We start from the raw sequence: 16,925 nt of genomic DNA, 5'->3' as shown, positions 1-16,925 counted from the left end.
AGGGTATCTCTTACAGTGCATTCATGCAGCAAGATTCAGATTGAATGGACATAGAGGGAACGGAGTCTAGTTCAGTTTTCTGGGTGAAAGCCTCGAAAAACGCTTCGCCATTTCTAGCGCGCCCCGTATTTCATAAACATTTTATAAAGCGCGTTAGCGCATCCAGCAAGCTGAAAAGCCGTTGCGCGCTAGCGCGCGCATCCATTTTGAAGCATGCTCGCCTCGCGCGCCCCTAAACGAGTTTTGGTTTTCTTCGCTCCTTCGTTTGTGATCGTAGACCACCCTCCGTTTGCTTTAGCACGTAGTGAACTCTGCTTGCTGCGTCAGGTTAGCCGAAGAGGGAGGTTGTTACTAACCAACTGGCGCAACTATAGCTACTAGAGCTGCCCTAACAGAGCTTGCTACAAGAGCGGCGTCAGCTGATCAGCTACTAGTCTTTGAAAGGCGGCTACAACAGCTGCATTAGCATGAATGCCAACTGTCTTTGCTGCCCTAACAGCTCTAACCGGTATGAAAGTGGATTTTCATCACCTCTTCGGTGCCTGATCGTAGACCACCCTCCGTTTGCGCCTTCGGAAGTGCCAGAAGCCGCTCCTTACTGAACTCTTGATTGAGACAAAGACGTCTGTTCAGAAGTGTTTGTTGTTTTAAAGCCGAAAGCAGATGATAAAGACGTTCCAGTAGATTAAGCCGAGCTGAGTTGGAAAACTAGTCAACAGTTAAGCGCAGAAGAATGGTAAGGCGTACTGAGTTCGTGATTTATCGATTTGGTTTTTGAGATGCCCGGTTTTCTGGCTGCAAAAGGAAGAGCTTTAAGGCGAATGCCATATAAGAAAGACAAGATAGACTTTGACCAGAAAAAGCCCGGCAACATGACGTTCTTTCTTCTGTTGGGGAGCAGCTGCTAAAGGAAGAGGAAGAGTGAGTTTACATTACTACTGTTCACTTGTCCGAAAGCCAGGTCCGAAAGCTGCAAAGATACGGCTCACAACAAAGCCGTATCGCGCGAGTCACCTCGCACTCAGCAATCAAACTACTGCGCCCCTAACAGAGTCAAGGCAACGGTGCTCTACGATCAGCTCGACCACCGGGAGAGAGTGGTCTACGATCAGCTCGACCACCGGGAGAGAGTGGTCTACGATCAGCTCGACCACCGGGGGAGAGTGCTCTAGGATCAGCTTACTCTCCATTGGGCTCATCCGTTGCTTGGTGGGGGATGAAAGACAAAGAAAGGGATCAGGGGGCTTTATGATCGGAGAAAGGGAAGGGGCGTGGTTGGTGTGTCACTGGGTCGGTGGGGGAACCCTAGGAAGGGGGGGGACGACCCGCCGAATTCACATCAGAAATCGCCAACATGAACACAAACGAAATCTTGAATTGCGTATAGAAACAAAACGAACCACTTCTATTCTCGGAGCTGAGGTATATGAAGAATGGCTTTTTGGTCCCTTTCGTCCAGTGGTTAGGACATCGTCTTTTCATGTCGAAGACACGGGTTCGATTCCCGTAAGGGATAGGTACTCATTCCCGGCCGGCGGTCTCATTGCTGAGTGATCGCTCGCTATCTGGCTGGAAAAGGTGGTCCGGAAGCTTCCTCTCTCCCAGCAAGCAAGACGAGATCTAGGTTGGGTTAGGTCTCTCAGTAATGGACTTCCTTGAATTCTTCCTTAGCCTTAGATGTCCTTTCATAGATTCTCGAACCTCCGACAGAAAGAATCTCCATGCATGCGTTCTTTCTCTCCTCCCCTCAGCCACACATCTCTTTCGTTTGCCTGCTTTTGGCCGTTTTTGTTAGGCATTGAACCCCACCTTAGGTGCTGAGTGGTGTCCTCCCCTCCCTAATACCTAATACATAGTTCCGTCTATGGAGCCTAAAGCTTCAACCATGGCATGGCAGTAAGCAGTAAGTTGGCCCAGTCTCTCGCCGCCTTCTTCTGTGGCCAAGTGGAAGCGGGCCTACCACCTTTCTTTTTCAAGGTTGAGCTTGTTCAATTGAAGCTAATGCTGTGCCCTTGTTCAAGAGAAAGCGAGGACTTTCTTTTAGCTACCGGCCCAAACAAAAGAGATTAGCCTCTTGATCGATCGATTGATTAGATCGAAGGGTTGGTGTGGCCGGTACAAGGGGGGGTTGATTGAAGTGTGAGATCAGACAGACCGAGCAAGACGCTGCTGCAGGATTGGACGTCTATCTATCTCACCACGTCAATGACGGCGGAAGGAATGCCCTTCTTTCTTACGGCTCGTTACCGCAGCGCTCGTTCACTCCAAGTGTAGTGTCTTTTTCAACCAGTAGTGTATCAGCTCTGGCATTATTGAACGAAAGAGATGCCGGGTCGGTCAATTGCATTAGGTAGGAGATGCAGGACCTGTCAACACCGCAAGTGCATTCGCTATTCGATTCCATCCTCGATCCCACCTACCGTATGTATCTTCGGTCGGTATACTTTCTTCTCTATGTCGCCGTCTCATCAATGAGCGTAGATTGATAGAGATGGCTTTTGTGCTGGTCAATCTGTATCCCATTCTTCTGGTATAGTTTTGTTGGATCAAAGATCGGCAGGTGATCCGTCCTTTCTCCTCTGCCGTGGTTCATGCATTCTTCCTTCCACTTACTTGAATCAAGTTCCAAGGGTGGTCTACGATCAGCTAGCGCTCATCCGTTGCTTGTTCGCTCTGGAGTTGCTTGTTCCTTTCGGGCCATCCGGTTATTCATTCTCCACGACTGAAGTGGTTGGTCCACCAGTGACTTTCCATCTGCATTATCTGCTGTCGAGCTAGGTGGTACGGCTGGGCGCTACGTAAAGTCTAAGAGCAGGGCGGGTTACTAAAGTGACAACGCAAGGCTGCTGCTTCAGAGAATCTTTCAATAGACAGAGCTTAGTAGAGTGTTGAAGGGTTTGATAAAACTTTGGCATTTTCCTTTCTTTTGTAAGGAGCAGGACAGGATCGGACCAACCCAACCGGCGATTTCCGACAAGTCTTTCTGAATTTTTAGAGCATGAAGCGGAACTACAAGAAAGCTTTCTTTATCTTTATGGATAACCAATCCATTTTCAAATATAGTTGGGAAACTACCCCCAAGAGACCGTCGTTCGGTCTAACGGCTTCCATTTTTGGTCAAATCCTACTATTTTGATTTAGCAATGACCGCCTCTTTTTGGACGATAGGGCGCGAGCGGCGAATCTCTTGGTTTCCGTTTTTAACAAAGAAACGGACCAGGGCCTAATTATCATATATTCGGGGGTCTCCAACGTGTTGGAGGAGGCCGAAAGATTTTAAGATTATTTAATATAGCAGTTCGTGGAGTTTCTGCTGAATGCAACTCAGGAACCTCTGCGGACTATATCCCTTGAACTTCTATATCATTTTTTTGCCAAGTTAATCAAAGATTTGGAAATGGAGGGTTTCGCTTCTGTGCACTATCAAATGTTTATGAAACATTTGCTTTCTTTCGAAAGTTATAACATTTGAATTTCTCTTACATTCCACGTTCCCGAAACGGATCCTATCAAATATTTCACATTTTCTATGATCATCTCTATTTCAGGTATTCGGGGAATCCTCCTTAATAGACGAAATATTCCTATTATGTCAATGCCAATTGAATCAATGTTATTAGCTGTGAATTCGAACTTTTTGGTATTTTCAGTTTCTTCGGATGATATGATGGGTCAATCATTTGCTTCATTGGTTCCAACGGTGGCAGCTGCGGAATCAGCTATTGGGTCAGCCATTTTCGTTATTACTTTCCGAGTCCGAGGGACTATTGCTGTAGAATCTATTAATAGCATTCAAGGTTAAACATGACTCCGTCAGAGTTACAAAAGACGAATTCTAATTACACGTTCTCTTCTTTCTTTTGACTTTGCAGGGGCAGGGCCTTTCTCGCTGGGCGAGCGCATCCGATTCTAAAGTCCTTTCCTAAACCACTTCCCGTTCAGTTGCTGAAAGATAGATGCTTATAAGGTTTCTAAATGAGATTGAGTTCCACGGATATGCAGGATAGAAAGATGCTATTTGCTGCTATTCCATCTATTTGTGCATCAAGTTCGAAGAAGATCTCAATCTATAATGAAGAAATGATAGTAGCTCGTCGTTTTATAGGCTTTATCATATTCAGTCGGAAGAGTTTAGGTAATACTTTAAAAGTGACTCTCGACGGGAGAATCCAGGCTATTCAGGAAGAATCGCAGCAATTCCCCAATCCTAACGAAGTAGTTCCTCCGGAATCCAATGAACAACAACGATTACTTAGGATCAGCTTGCGAATTTGTGGCACCGTAGTAGAATCATTACCAACGGCACGCTGTGCGCCTAAGTGCGAAAAGACAGTGCAAGCTTTGTTATGCCGAAACCTAAATGTTAAGTCAGCAACACTTCCAAATGCCACTTCTTCCCGTCGCATCCGTCTTCAGGACGATATAGTCACAGGTTTTCACTTCTCAGTGAGTGAAAGATTTGTCCCCGGGTGTACGTTGAAAGCTTCTATCGTAGAACTAATTCGAGAGGGCTTGGTGGTCTTAAGAATGGTTCGGGTGGGGGGTTCTCTTAAGAATAAAGAAGACGAATAGAATCTAATTCATGTTCATGCTAACAGAAGAGCGGATCCAATACCAAGACGACTTCTTTCTCAGGAAGTGCAGCAAGTACTTGAGGAATTGGGGGATGTCATGCCCCACGAGTTAGTTGCCAAGTGCCCCCTAGGAGGGCAGTCTACCACAAGATCGAGTTGGAGTCTGGAGCCAAACCCCCTGCATTGGCTGGGTTTTGCAGATGGCCCCAGCAAAGAAGAAACTCCATGAGCGCCCTAGCTGATTGTAAATCGGGGCGCAGGAGATGAAATCCGGCCTTACTCGTTTAGGGCGACCCCCCTTTACTAAACCAAATAAGGGCGCTAGCTTTAGCTAGCGCGCCCAGCAAGCGGAGGGTGGTCGTAGATCACAAGCAATCCTTCCGCGCACGTTAGCACGCGCCTGAGCGCTAGCTGATCGTAGACCAAGTGCTTGGTTGCATGGGGCGCGTTAGCACACGCAGTAGTTTGATTGCTGCTAGCGCGGCGCGTTAGCACACGCAGTAGTTTGATTGCTCCAGAGCCCCTACTCGAGTAAGGCGCGCGAAGACGTTGCGCGTTAGCACGCGCATCCGTCTTCTTGCTAGGTGGGAATAGTTCAAGAAAGAGAAGGGGAAGAAGCGGGGTAGAGGAATTGGTCGACTCATCAGGCCCATGACCTGAAGACTGCAGGTTCGAATCCTGTCCCCGCCTAATCACAGTCTCAAGTTTGCCGCTCTTCGAGTAAAGAAAGAGATTGAGAAGCCGAGGACCAGTAGAGCCTGCGCGGCCGGTAACCCATTGGTGTAAGATCCTTTACGAACTGGAAGAGCAAAGCCAGACTTCTCGGAGGCTTAACGTAATTGATTGCGTCGCTTCAAGTGTGATAGTAGATCGAGAAAGCAGCGCCCAAAGTGCCAAGCATTCGAGGAACGATAGTGTCCCGCGCGGCCGGTCAACGTCTGGCTAAGATCCGTTCTTGCTTAGAAGCGCACAATCCATTTCGTAAAGCTTTCCACAGCACGGGAGATAAAGTTCTTTGATCAATAAAATTTTCTAACTAAGAAAGCAGTCTACTCATGTACTCTAGCTTCGCTAATGAGATAAGGTAGTTGGCTTACTTGCTTGTTAGAGGAAAGGTAGTTTACTACTTGCTGTTGTTAGAGAGAAGGGGATGCTTGTGTATGGATGAAACTAAGAGCTTAGGGTTCAGAGCGAGCTAGCGACTAGAGGATAATTAGTATCGGATAATCAGTAGGGTAGCCTATTCGTTAACTGGATCTCCTACCTCTACTTTTAGGGAAGGTTGTATTGAAGACACCACACTTAAGAAAAGAGCATATGACTAGCAATAGTCGTTCCCCCTGTCTCGCTCATCACTGCTTGCTTGAGATCCTGGTCTGCATCCAGAGAAGGGGCCAACGCTGTTCACGCCTTGCCCAGGCCGATTGGCAGCACTGGCCAACCGGTCCACGCTCCCGATCCCAAGTTGACATGATTGCCACAAGCAACCTAGCTTTGAAATCCTTTGCTTTCAACCGTTGATTTTGTCAAATGCTCGAGGTGGAAGCAAAGGATTAGTAGGAGAGTAGGCGCCAACCCAATACGAATGCCAACAATCTGGTCTAGTCAACTCGCAAGCAACTTAAGGAAACGCTACGCCATTCAGCGGGATGGATGGTCTATATATGAACACGGGCACAGGATGAGCAACTCTACCAGTCTTTTGTCAACTATCGTTGTTACGCATCCATTCCCGAGGCTGGAGCCTTTGATTAGTAGGGGAGCAGGCGCCTTACCAAGCGCACGTCCGGATTCGAGGTTTCAGCAAGCAAGCCACTTCGGAAAGGCCATTCCATGAGGCCTTGGAGAATGAGAATCACTATCCACGGAACACCACCTTCTATATCAATCATAGCAATCACCAAGTCAGGACTTGAAAATCAGCCAGATTCAGAGCGCGAAAACAGAAAGGATGGAGCCCCCATTATAAAACCGGTCAGTCACATCACGCTACCAAGATGAAAGCCTAAACGAAACCAATACGAGCAAGCAGACCAGCGACTAGAGGAGACGACCTGATGCCCGTCCTAACAGTCAGACAGCCCAGTGAGAACCCAGCTTGACTGCACCAAACTGAAACGAACTACTACCGAGGCGACGATCCCCAAAAAAGGGGGAACCATGACCGGCACAGGATCTTTGCAACCGCAGGGAGACGCTTTTGTCACTCGCTAGGAGGTCAGAAAAGAGGCGCTGCACGGGAAGCCTTTATTTGACTAAGAATCATAAAGAGAATTTTCTGCACTAAGCTTTCCCCACGGAGCGGTTTTGTCTGTATTAACTTTGCTTTGTTGTATCTTTTTGTTTTCCCCGGGTGTTCTTTGGAGACAGCGGGTCCGCTACCCGTTAGATCCAAAGAATACGGCTTATGCAAACGAAGATCTGGATTGGTTTGAGAAGTGGGTCGGACCCAACATAAGATTTTAGCGTCAGGCGTGGTACGTTTTAGCGCTAGTACTCGGACTTTCCAGTGAGGTGACGAAGGTTCTTATTCGGACAAGACATTGGAAAGCGGCCTACCTTACCAATGGGTGACGGGGAGGACTCGCCCGTTTCCAGTGATCACAGAGTCTAGGTAGTTCAGCTCCTTTATTTTTCGTTCGCGCCATACACGGCAACTTGGTACGGCCTATTCGATTGAGAGGCATTACTCTCTTACGAGCAACCGTATCCCACAGTATCCGTAAGCTTTCAACCCTAGGGAAGGAGGGAAAGAATCATTCCGTGAGTCGGCGGAACTTTCTTTGCCGCTCCAAGCCCCTTAGCAACGCTTTCATCCGGAGCGCAAACCTGCAATTATTCGATCCCCGATTGCATACGGAGCCCCTTTTTCCCGAGGGAACCAACGGGCCTCTTTGGTATTCCTGAGTGCAAACCGGCATTATTCGTCCGCTCGAAACGACTTGCAAAGCCTCAGTCCTTAGTCATTTGAAGATTTTAGGGAAAGGAGAGGAAAATTTTGATTGCCCTGAAGATCCGACCGAGCGACCGGACTCGCGAGGGAGGCATGAACTGCGAATGTAGTAACCTAGACTTGTAAGTGTCCAACCATCGAGATGTTTGAGTTTGAGGGGCTCGAGTGTGGTTGGCGAACTGCCTAAGCAAGTTCCATGTCCCTGAAATTCTCAGGCCGATGTATCGGGATTTGTTAGCCTGAATTTCAGACACATGCCGAGAAACTGAGGCGGGTGGGGGTACAATAGGCCCGAATTAGCGTCAAATCCGCATCTTATGGGCGCCAACAGTGTTATATCGCCCAGTAATGAGCCGCCCTGAGGTCTGAGACGTCCGTGAGAGCGTCTGATCACGTGTTGCCTAACGTGAACCGTATCCGTTCTCGCCAGGATACGGAGGGATGGGTGAATAAACTAGCCCTCCAATCCTAAGGAGAGAAGAGAAGCGCCTACATGGGTACTTCTCTTGAATCGCCATAAGACCAAAAGGGTGACCGGCACCACACAAAGTCCGAAAGGAAATTGGGGAAATATCCTTCCTCCCCTCTCGGACACGAAACCGCTTAGCAAACTCGAAAGCACCGACATCGGAAATCAACGATTTCAGATAAGATATCGGAACCTCAAGCTTACTAAGAGACTCCTCGTAGTGCCGGGCAACTACTGGATCTCCGATAACCACATCGTCGCCGAGAATGGCATAGTTGGAAAACCTTTTCCCCGGATACGCTAATTCAGCGCAATACCACACCAATACATGGTGAGATAAAGAGAACAAGGCCCAAGAAGAGTAATAACCCAAGGGTTGGCCCACAACAAAACTAATACTCCTAGAGGGACAACGTGCCCGTAAATCGAACAAGTTAATTCCCAATGTGGAGTTAACTACAGCTGAAGCCAACGAAGGCCCAAAAAGGCATTCAAACACTCGATAAATGAAATGCAACGGAAACCTATCCGTGGCAGATTTCAAATCGAAGCTAAATACATTCTTGAAACCTACCAACCGTTTCAAAGGTGCTGTTTGATCGAAGGTCCCATCATTGGGGATACGACGTAAAACAGCCATAGCCCACTCATGATAAGGATACAGCAACCTTTGTTTTGTATAGTTGCCAATGGCAAAGATTCTCCTCTTCCCAGCACCCTCACAAGCCATCCCTATACGACCACACTTAAACATCACGTCTGCCTGGGTAGGAGACGGGAGATAAGGACCAACACCCGCTCAAACCAATCCAAATCTGAGTTGGTAAAGCGAGTGTTATTGGGGTCGAAAGCGAACCGAACTCTATGGGGCCACAGAACACCAGGAGAGAAATGATCCTGTCCTGCATGAATTTGTTCCAGCAGGAAAGTCAAAGAAAAGAGCTCGAAGTGTAGGGCGGTAAACAACGACTTGTGTTTAGCAAATCGCCGAACCACGTCTAGAACCCCCTTCTCCTCAGAACCATCCAACAACCTGAGCTCACAAGCCCATTTAACTAACGAGTTTGTCGGTATCGCTTTCCAGGTAGGAACCCACTCCATTCCCTGGTAAACAGGAATGGAACGGATAAACGGGCAATACCTATCAAAAAGTGACTTCATTTTTGTTTTCACTTTTGAAACGAACCCGACAATGGAATCTAAATCAGTAGCAGGTGTACTAATCGAGCTAAACGTGGCGCTTGATATTTTAGGCGCTAGTTCAATTAGCTTAGCCAACGAGAAGAACGACAAGTACAACTGCACTAACAGATCCGCACGGTCGTCTCTCCGCCGTATTCTCATACGGTAGAAAGATGGTATGATCCGGGGTAAGCCCGTCCTCGTAAGAGCGATAGGCACAGGTAGTAAGGAATGTTTAAACTTAAGGGTCCCGTAACTCATCTGCAAAGATGAGGAACACTGCTTCAAATACAAAGCAGTGAATAACGGACCCGATTTCCTTACTAACCGTATAACCTCTTTGCTGAAGAGGTAAGCAGCAATACAAATCTCCTTGGACAGACCATCGAAGATTATCAAGGAGGCTTTTCCGCAAAGCCCCTGGATAATCGAAGACCTTCGGATAGCCTTCTGCCACCGAATTGGTGAAAGGTGCAGAGTAATATTAAACAGTTCTCTGTTTAGTATATTCATTGTATTCCATTATTATATTGGGATCCTTTAACGGCACAGTAGCCGCCCATGGTATTTCTACCTAACGGGAAGAGGGTCCCGAATAACAGTCTTATACTCGATTCTCCCTTTCCAAGCCCATCCAGGTCAGCCCTATGCTCAAGGCCCAACAGACAGTCCCATCCATGAATCAATACACCCCATTTCCCAAGGACCCATCCCCGCAAACGTGGTTCTTGAGGGCATGGATTCGGGTTATGGCTCAGATCCACATCCAGTTGGACCTCACCCAGTCCTAGCCCTATCAACCCAGCCTGACGTTAAAGCCCTCATTCAGACTGTGGAGTCCATCTCCACCCCAACCAGCACTTACAAGAGAAGGGCTTCGTTACGAGAACTGGAGGAGCACCAGCATGTTGCAGCAGCTCCAAGTGCACCCGATCATGAACATGACCAGAAGAAGCAGAAAATCCTTGATCCGATTTCTGAGGCGCAGGTGGTTGGCCGGACTCAACCACCCCAACAGCCATGATCGCCATAGCTCTCAACTGCCGGGGAATTGGTCGCCCCTCGGCAAGACGGGAACGTAGTTCCCTCTCTCGAACTCACAGACCTGTTTTGATGTTCCTTTGTGAAACCAAGTCTGCTTCTACAAATCTTTCCTCTCTGTGTCGCAGACTCTATTTTGATCACTATATCTGTGAAGCTGCAACTAACAGAGCTGGTGGACTTCTCCTTTTTTGGAAAGATTGTTTGCAGGTGGAACTGTTATGGCGGAGCTCGTGGTGTTTGCATGCGCTGGTCACTTGTACCACCTCCTCTCAATCTTGGCTATTTACAGCAGTTTATATGAGCTCCAATTTGAATCTCAGAAGCTGTCAATGGCGCTCTCTCCACCAGCTGCTCCCTTCCATCGACAAGCCGTGGCTTCTTGTGGGCGATTGGAACTCTTGTCTTTCTGCTCAAGAAAAGAGGGGTGGTCGGCCGTGCACTAGTTCACAAATATCTCCGTTTCTGGAATTCTTCAACGAAGCGGCTTTGGTCGAACTGCCTTTCACTGGGCCGGTCTACACTTGGGATAACAGACAGATTGGACACCGCCGAATCGAAGAGAGATTGGATCGCTTCCTGTCCTCCCCGGACTGGCTCGCAGCGAATCCAAATGCAATTGTCCAGCACCAACAAGTCACCAGTTCAGATCACAAGGCCTTAATACTGAGCACCGAACTCCAACAACCTTCCCTTCCCAGGCCTTTCCGCTTTGAAGCTTTCTGGGTTCAGGAACCCTCCTTCCATGACCTCGTCGCCCAGGCTTGGACCGTTCAAGCCTCCGGATCTCCATCTCATATCCTCCAACAGAAGCTCTTCAACCTCACCAAAGTTCTTCGTCAGTGGAATCGACACGAGGTGGGCAGACTTCATCACCGGATTAGCCTTCTCCGCACCCTTCTTAATGAGCTGCAAGCAATTCCTCATCATCTCAGAGAAGAAGGATGGTATCTTCATGAAAAACAAGTCATTGCAGATTTGAAGCGCAATATAGTCCAAGAAGAGAAGATGTGGGAGCAAAAATCGAGAGTTAATTGGATTGTTAATGGTGATTCCAACACTCGTTTCTTCCACCTAACCACTCTCAAGAGAAGGGCCCGCAATAGAATTTCTACCCTCAACCATCAAGGCCTAACTCTCACGGACAGAGAAGACATTGCTCAAGCTTTCCAGTCCCACTTCCAGAGCATATATACCTCATCTCATGCCTCCATCGATGATGAATATTTTGTCCCCATTCGAGGTCGGGTTTCAGAAGAAGACAACCTCTTCCTCCTTCAGCCGCCTACAGGAGAGGATATCAAACGGACTGCTATGCACATGCCTGCAGGTATGGGACATCATCGGCCCTCACATCACTGAATCAGTCTTGCAATTCTTTGAAACTGGCTGCTTTTCCAAGCACCTAAACAAGACAACTATTACTCTGATCCCTAAGGTCGAGTTCCCTTCTTCTATCAATGACTTTCGACCTATCAGTTTATGTAACTTCGCCTATAAAATCATCTCCAGCCTTATTGTGGCTCGACTACAGCCACTTCTGCATAAACTGATATCCTTTAACCAGAATGGCTTCATTAAAGGGCGACACATACAGGACAATGTGCTTATCTGTCATGAAATCCTGCACTGTATCAAGAGGAAAAGAAAAGGTAACCATGGCCTCATGTCAGTCAAATTAGACATGAGTAAGGCATACGATCGCCTCGAGTGGAGCTTCCTCCGGAAGACCCTACTACACTATGGTTTCAACTCGACTTGGGTTGACCGGGTGATGTTCTGTGTTGAATCACCTCAACTGGCCATCTTATTAAATGGGTCTCCGCTTAATTTCTTAACTCCTTCTCGAGGTCTTCGTCAGGGGGATCCTCTCTCTTCATACCTTTTCGTCCTATGCGAGGAAGTGTTATCCTCTCATCTGGCCATTGCTCTTCAGCAGCAGATAATCCATGGCATTAAAATCTCCAGGCACAGCGAGGCCATCTCTCACATGGCCTTCGCTGATGACTTAATCCTTTTTGGAAGAGCTACTATTCAGGAAGCCAGAGTCTTTCAGTCCATCTTGGAAGCCTACTGCGCTCGTTCCGGGCAGTCTATCAATGTTAATCAAACTCGGGCCCAGTTCAGTCCGAATGTGCCCTCCTCTCTCAAAAGACAACTGCACGAGAGGTTTAAGATCATACCCACTTCTAGATTGGACACTTATTTGGGTATTCCATTTGTGGCTGGTAAACTGAGCAAATCCCACTGCCAGGATCTCCTCCACCGAGTTAACTCCAAGTTGAGTGGATGGAAAGCCAAGTATCTCAGTTCCGCAGGCAAGCACACTTTGATTCAGTCCACCTTATCAGCCATGCCGCAATATTTCATGTCTTGCTTCCAATTACCATCTTCGGTTCTGAAAGACCTCGATTCTTCAAGCCGAAAATCTTTCTGGTCAAGTGGTGACAAGTCATTGGTTCCCACAATTAGTTGGCATTCCATCTGTCGCACTAAAAAGTCGGGTGGTTTAAATTTGAGGCTATCCACCAACATGAATCTCTCTCTGCTTGCTAAAAAGGCGTGGGAACTCCTGTCCCCAAGTGACTCCCTATGGGGCCGCCTGATGAAAGCAAAATACTTCCCCTCATGTGACTTCCTCCATGCCACTTGTCCTCGCAATGCCTCTTGGGGATGGAAATCTGTTTTCAAAGCTCGGGATCTCCTCTTCAAGGGTCTCTTTATCCGAGTTGGCCACGGCCGCAGCATTAACCCGTGGATCGATCCCTGGATTCCACGTCTCCCCCCCTTCCCTCGCCCCCTATCTTCTTCCCCCCCGACGCGCCTTCTTCAGTGGCTGATTTCATTGATCCCGCCACTAGAACCTGGAAGGCCTCCGTTGTTCGGTTTTGGTGGCCGCCCGAGCATGCAGACGCGATCCTCTCCATCCCTCTCTCAATCCATGAAGAAGAAGACTCATTTATTTGGGCCCCCACATCCAAAGGTGACTTCACTACTTCATCAGCTTACAGATTATCCCTGGAGGAAGATCCATCACAAACCAACCCCATTTGGCAGAAAATTTGGCATCTCCGAACTGCCCCTAAAGTAAGAGTATTCTTATGGAAGCTCTTACTTGATCGTGTCCCCCATTCGGGTCTGCTGAATGAATGGGGTTTTCAGTTGAACAATCTCTGTCCCCTCTGCAACGGATCTTCAGTTGAGTCCAACCACCTATTTCTAACTTGCTCTTATTCAAGAACCATCTGGACCGCCACAGGCTTTGCCTTCACCTTGAATAGCTCCTCTGTTATTCAAAACTGGATCGCACACATCTTGGCATTGAATTTTGATAAGCATCACCGTGAATGGATGGGTGCTCTCATGGCCAGTGTCATTTGGCATATTTGGCTGGCATATAACAATGCCCGCTTCCGCAATGAGCTGAAATCTCCATTTGAAGTTGCCCACAACAGCAAGCACTTCGCCATGGAATTCTGCGCAGTGACTAACAGAAGCGATCCTGTTTTCCACACAATCCATATCTCTTGGACTCCCCCTCCAGATAATTTTATTAAAGCTAACGTCGATGGTTCCTGTCTTGGCTCTCCAGGTCACGCCGGCACGGGAGGTGTCTTCGGGGATCACTTTGGTCGATTCATTTCTGGGTTCTCTGAATACGTGGGCTATACATATGCATACGTGGCCGAAGCCTTGGCAGTCAGACAAGCTCTTCAAATCGCAGTCCAGCGTGGCTACCAACGAGTCATCATTGAGAGCGACTCTCTTTTAGTGGTTAATCTTCTTAACGGCTCAACTGAAGCACCTCCGTGGAGAATTGCCTCCATCATCCGCGACTGCCGTTTCCTCATCTCAAGTTTACGTCTTTTAACTGTTGTCCATGTTTTTAGGCAAGGGAATTACGTAGCTGATTCTCTTGCTTCCTTCGGCAGCCGTCACAGACATTTTGTTATATGGGACTCGATCCCTCCCCCGTTTATCTCTAGTCACAAGCTCCCTACAAATTATCCGCTCTAAACAACAAATATTATCCCTAACTTATGATCCGCTTATAACATTATAATTAAACTAACTCTTATCATTGGTAACCTTTTACGGTACAGTAACCGCCTATGGGTGCCGCCCTAGCTCCCTACGGTTAAAGGGTCCCGATAAAATCCTACAAGATTCGAAGACAGTCCTCATTCCATACTTTCCGCATTCAGTTCTAGCTATTTCTGTACCTTTCGATCGACCTGAACAACATATACGGACCCCCTCCACCCCTTTTTAGTCGAGGTTACGCTTGTATTTCTTGAACATTTCTTCCAAAATATCTGGAAAACCAGGATTTTTTGTATTAAGATCCCACGGCTTGACCCAAGCATATGTAGACTCCATATCGCCTTTCGTGCGACCGGGATGATCTAAGTCAAGATTGTCAATGATCTCCCTTTCGGGAATGTATTGATAGTGTCGTCTATCCGGATCAAATCGATCTAAGCTTTCATAGAAAGCCTGAACTATTTTATTTTTCCATTCCTCTTTCTCAGGACCATGAACAACCCTGTTCTCTTCTGGAAATTGTGTAAATAATTCGTCTTCGAACTTCGCTTTAGGAGTCTCGAATATTTCTTTGTCGGAATCCGTCTCACTGGAAGGGTGACCTTCCAAAGAGGTGGAAACCGAAGTAGATGCAGACGAAGGCGCGGAAGTAGATCCTTGATTTGCTCCTTCCGCTGCCGCCGCGAGCTGCCCCTGGTTTGGCGCGGATTGACCCTCCCCCGGTAACACCATAAAAATTACGACCTCGTCTGTTAGCGCTCTGAGGAAAACCCCAATCAAAGAGGCTACCGCTCCTGAGCAGCCGGTTATTTAAAATAAAAAAAAGGATAGGGCCCTGCCCCCCACAGCGAAGCCCACCTTTGAAAGCAGCACCTGATAAAAGGAAAGACAATCCATTTGCATACAAAGAAGAAAAAAAAACAAATAATAGTGAAGTGAATAGGATTAAGAACGAATATTGATATTTGAGGAATTTATAAATTAGAGGGGATAACGGGCGAAGGATATGAATATCCATTGTTGAGTTGAGTGATGTTTTCTCGCTCCGCTCGTGCGTGGCACTCCTTGCTCGCGGAGCGGCATACCGAAAAAAAAAAGAAGCCCCTCCCGGAATTGAACCGATGACTGACGCCGTATGAAAGCTACGTGACTCTTGTCTTTGAAGCGCTGAGTTACTTAAGACTCTCATCTAAGAGAAAGAGTGTCCCAAAGGGCTACCTTTTCTCTTAGATGAGAGCAAGCCCGACCGATGAGGAGGCGGAGCCGAGTGGAAACCTACTACGAAAAAATAAGAAAGAGTCTCGGCTTGACTCTAATAGGGCGCCCTGTAGCAAGTGCCTAGCTCAGCTCCGAAGAGTGACGAGAAGACCGCCACTGTACATCTTTCTTTCAAAAGATGAGAACACGCCCTTTACTAATATAATAGAAGGTAAGGCAAAAGCAAGAGTGAAACTACAAGCTAAAAGCAGGCGTGCTCTTATTATAAGATAATACGATACCACCTCCCACTTTTGGCGCACTTGTTTGATGAGCTAAGCGCTTTAGTCAGATCAGCTTACGACTAAAAGCAAGGTCGAAATCCATCCCTCTTTTTCCTGTGCTTTACTAGTAGGGCTAATGAACGACCCTTTGTACATCTTTCGCCAGTTCAAGGAAGTGGAGCGAAGGGAGCGAGAAAACTACAGGGGTGGTCGGAGACCAGCTCGACCGCAGGCTGGTTGTAAATCAGGGGTGGTCTTAGACCAGCAGCAAGAAAAGGTTGGTCTACGATCACTAACGCGCAACGGTGGTCGTAGATCAGCTAGTGCGCGAATCCAGCAAGCACTTAGGCGGAGTAAAGCTGATCGTAGAGCACCGTTGCGCTAACGCGCGCGCTGTAGTTTTTCAGCTTGTTCTGGCGCGCGCCTTACTCGAGTAGGGGCACAACAGAAGCCTTGTCTTTGTTGTTCTGGTGATCTACGACCACCGCCTTACTAATAATTGGGCGGAAGGACTTTCTTCTTCGCTTATGGACTTGCTTGGTTCCTTTCGAGCGCTTGGACAGGTCAGTAAATTGGAGATCGACTAAGGAGATGGTCTTCATCAGATGGCATCCTCCTCCTGATGACTATGTCAAAGTGAACTTAGACGGATCTGTACACTTAGAGAGGGAGACAGCAGCAATTGGAGCAGTCATTAGAGACCATATGGGCCGATTTCAGACCGCCATTGCACACAACCTCGGCTCATGCTGGGCTCGCTGTTCCCTATCATCCCCAAGCACAGTGACTACGGGTGGGTTTGAATTAGGCTCAACACCTCTGCGGTTACCCCTTTAGCGGCTCACTGCCTGTCCCTGTGTACCAGCGCCAATACATGAGGAAGAATTTGTTAACCAACAACTCCTCACTTCTGACAAGGGGCTGGCAGCCACCCTGTGCTTGTTCTTTGGAATCTGTAACTCATAGACTTTGATCTGGGTCTTCAAACCCTCGGGTGATCCACTTGGAATAAAAACCTCGTGGAGTTCCCGTCCGTCGGTAAGCCGGTCGGCTAATACCTTGACCTTTTTTGCAGCCGAGCAAAGAAGAAACTCCATGAGCCCCTACTCGAGTAAGCTGATCGTAGAGCACTGTTGCGCGTTAGCGCATCCGTTTTCTTGCTGGCTCTATTATAGGGTCCG

The 16,925-nt window shown here is 47.8% G+C and overlaps 1 protein-coding gene and 1 non-coding gene across 2 annotated transcripts; both read left to right on the top strand.

Moving 5' to 3' along the window:
• Positions 1–1,178: 1,178 nt before the first annotated feature.
• LOC122647091 (ATP synthase protein MI25-like) lies at positions 1,179–5,040 on the top strand. Its single transcript, XM_043840606.1, has 3 exons — positions 1,179–3,797; positions 3,873–3,897; positions 3,981–5,040. The coding sequence occupies exons 1-3, from the start codon at positions 3,530–3,532 to the stop codon at positions 4,570–4,572; spliced, it is 885 nt and encodes a 294-aa protein (XP_043696541.1). The 5' UTR covers positions 1,179–3,529; the 3' UTR covers positions 4,573–5,040.
• Positions 1,445–1,516, top strand: TRNAE-UUC. The gene has a single exon. It is a non-coding gene; the product is annotated as a tRNA-Glu (tRNA).
• Positions 5,041–16,925: the final 11,885 nt, after the last annotated feature.

This window comes from Telopea speciosissima, unplaced genomic scaffold, assembly GCF_018873765.1.
Source record: "Telopea speciosissima isolate NSW1024214 ecotype Mountain lineage unplaced genomic scaffold, Tspe_v1 Tspe_v1.0012, whole genome shotgun sequence".
NCBI lineage: Eukaryota > Viridiplantae > Streptophyta > Magnoliopsida > Proteales > Proteaceae > Telopea > Telopea speciosissima.
This window is presented reverse-complemented; position numbering and strand designations above follow the sequence as displayed.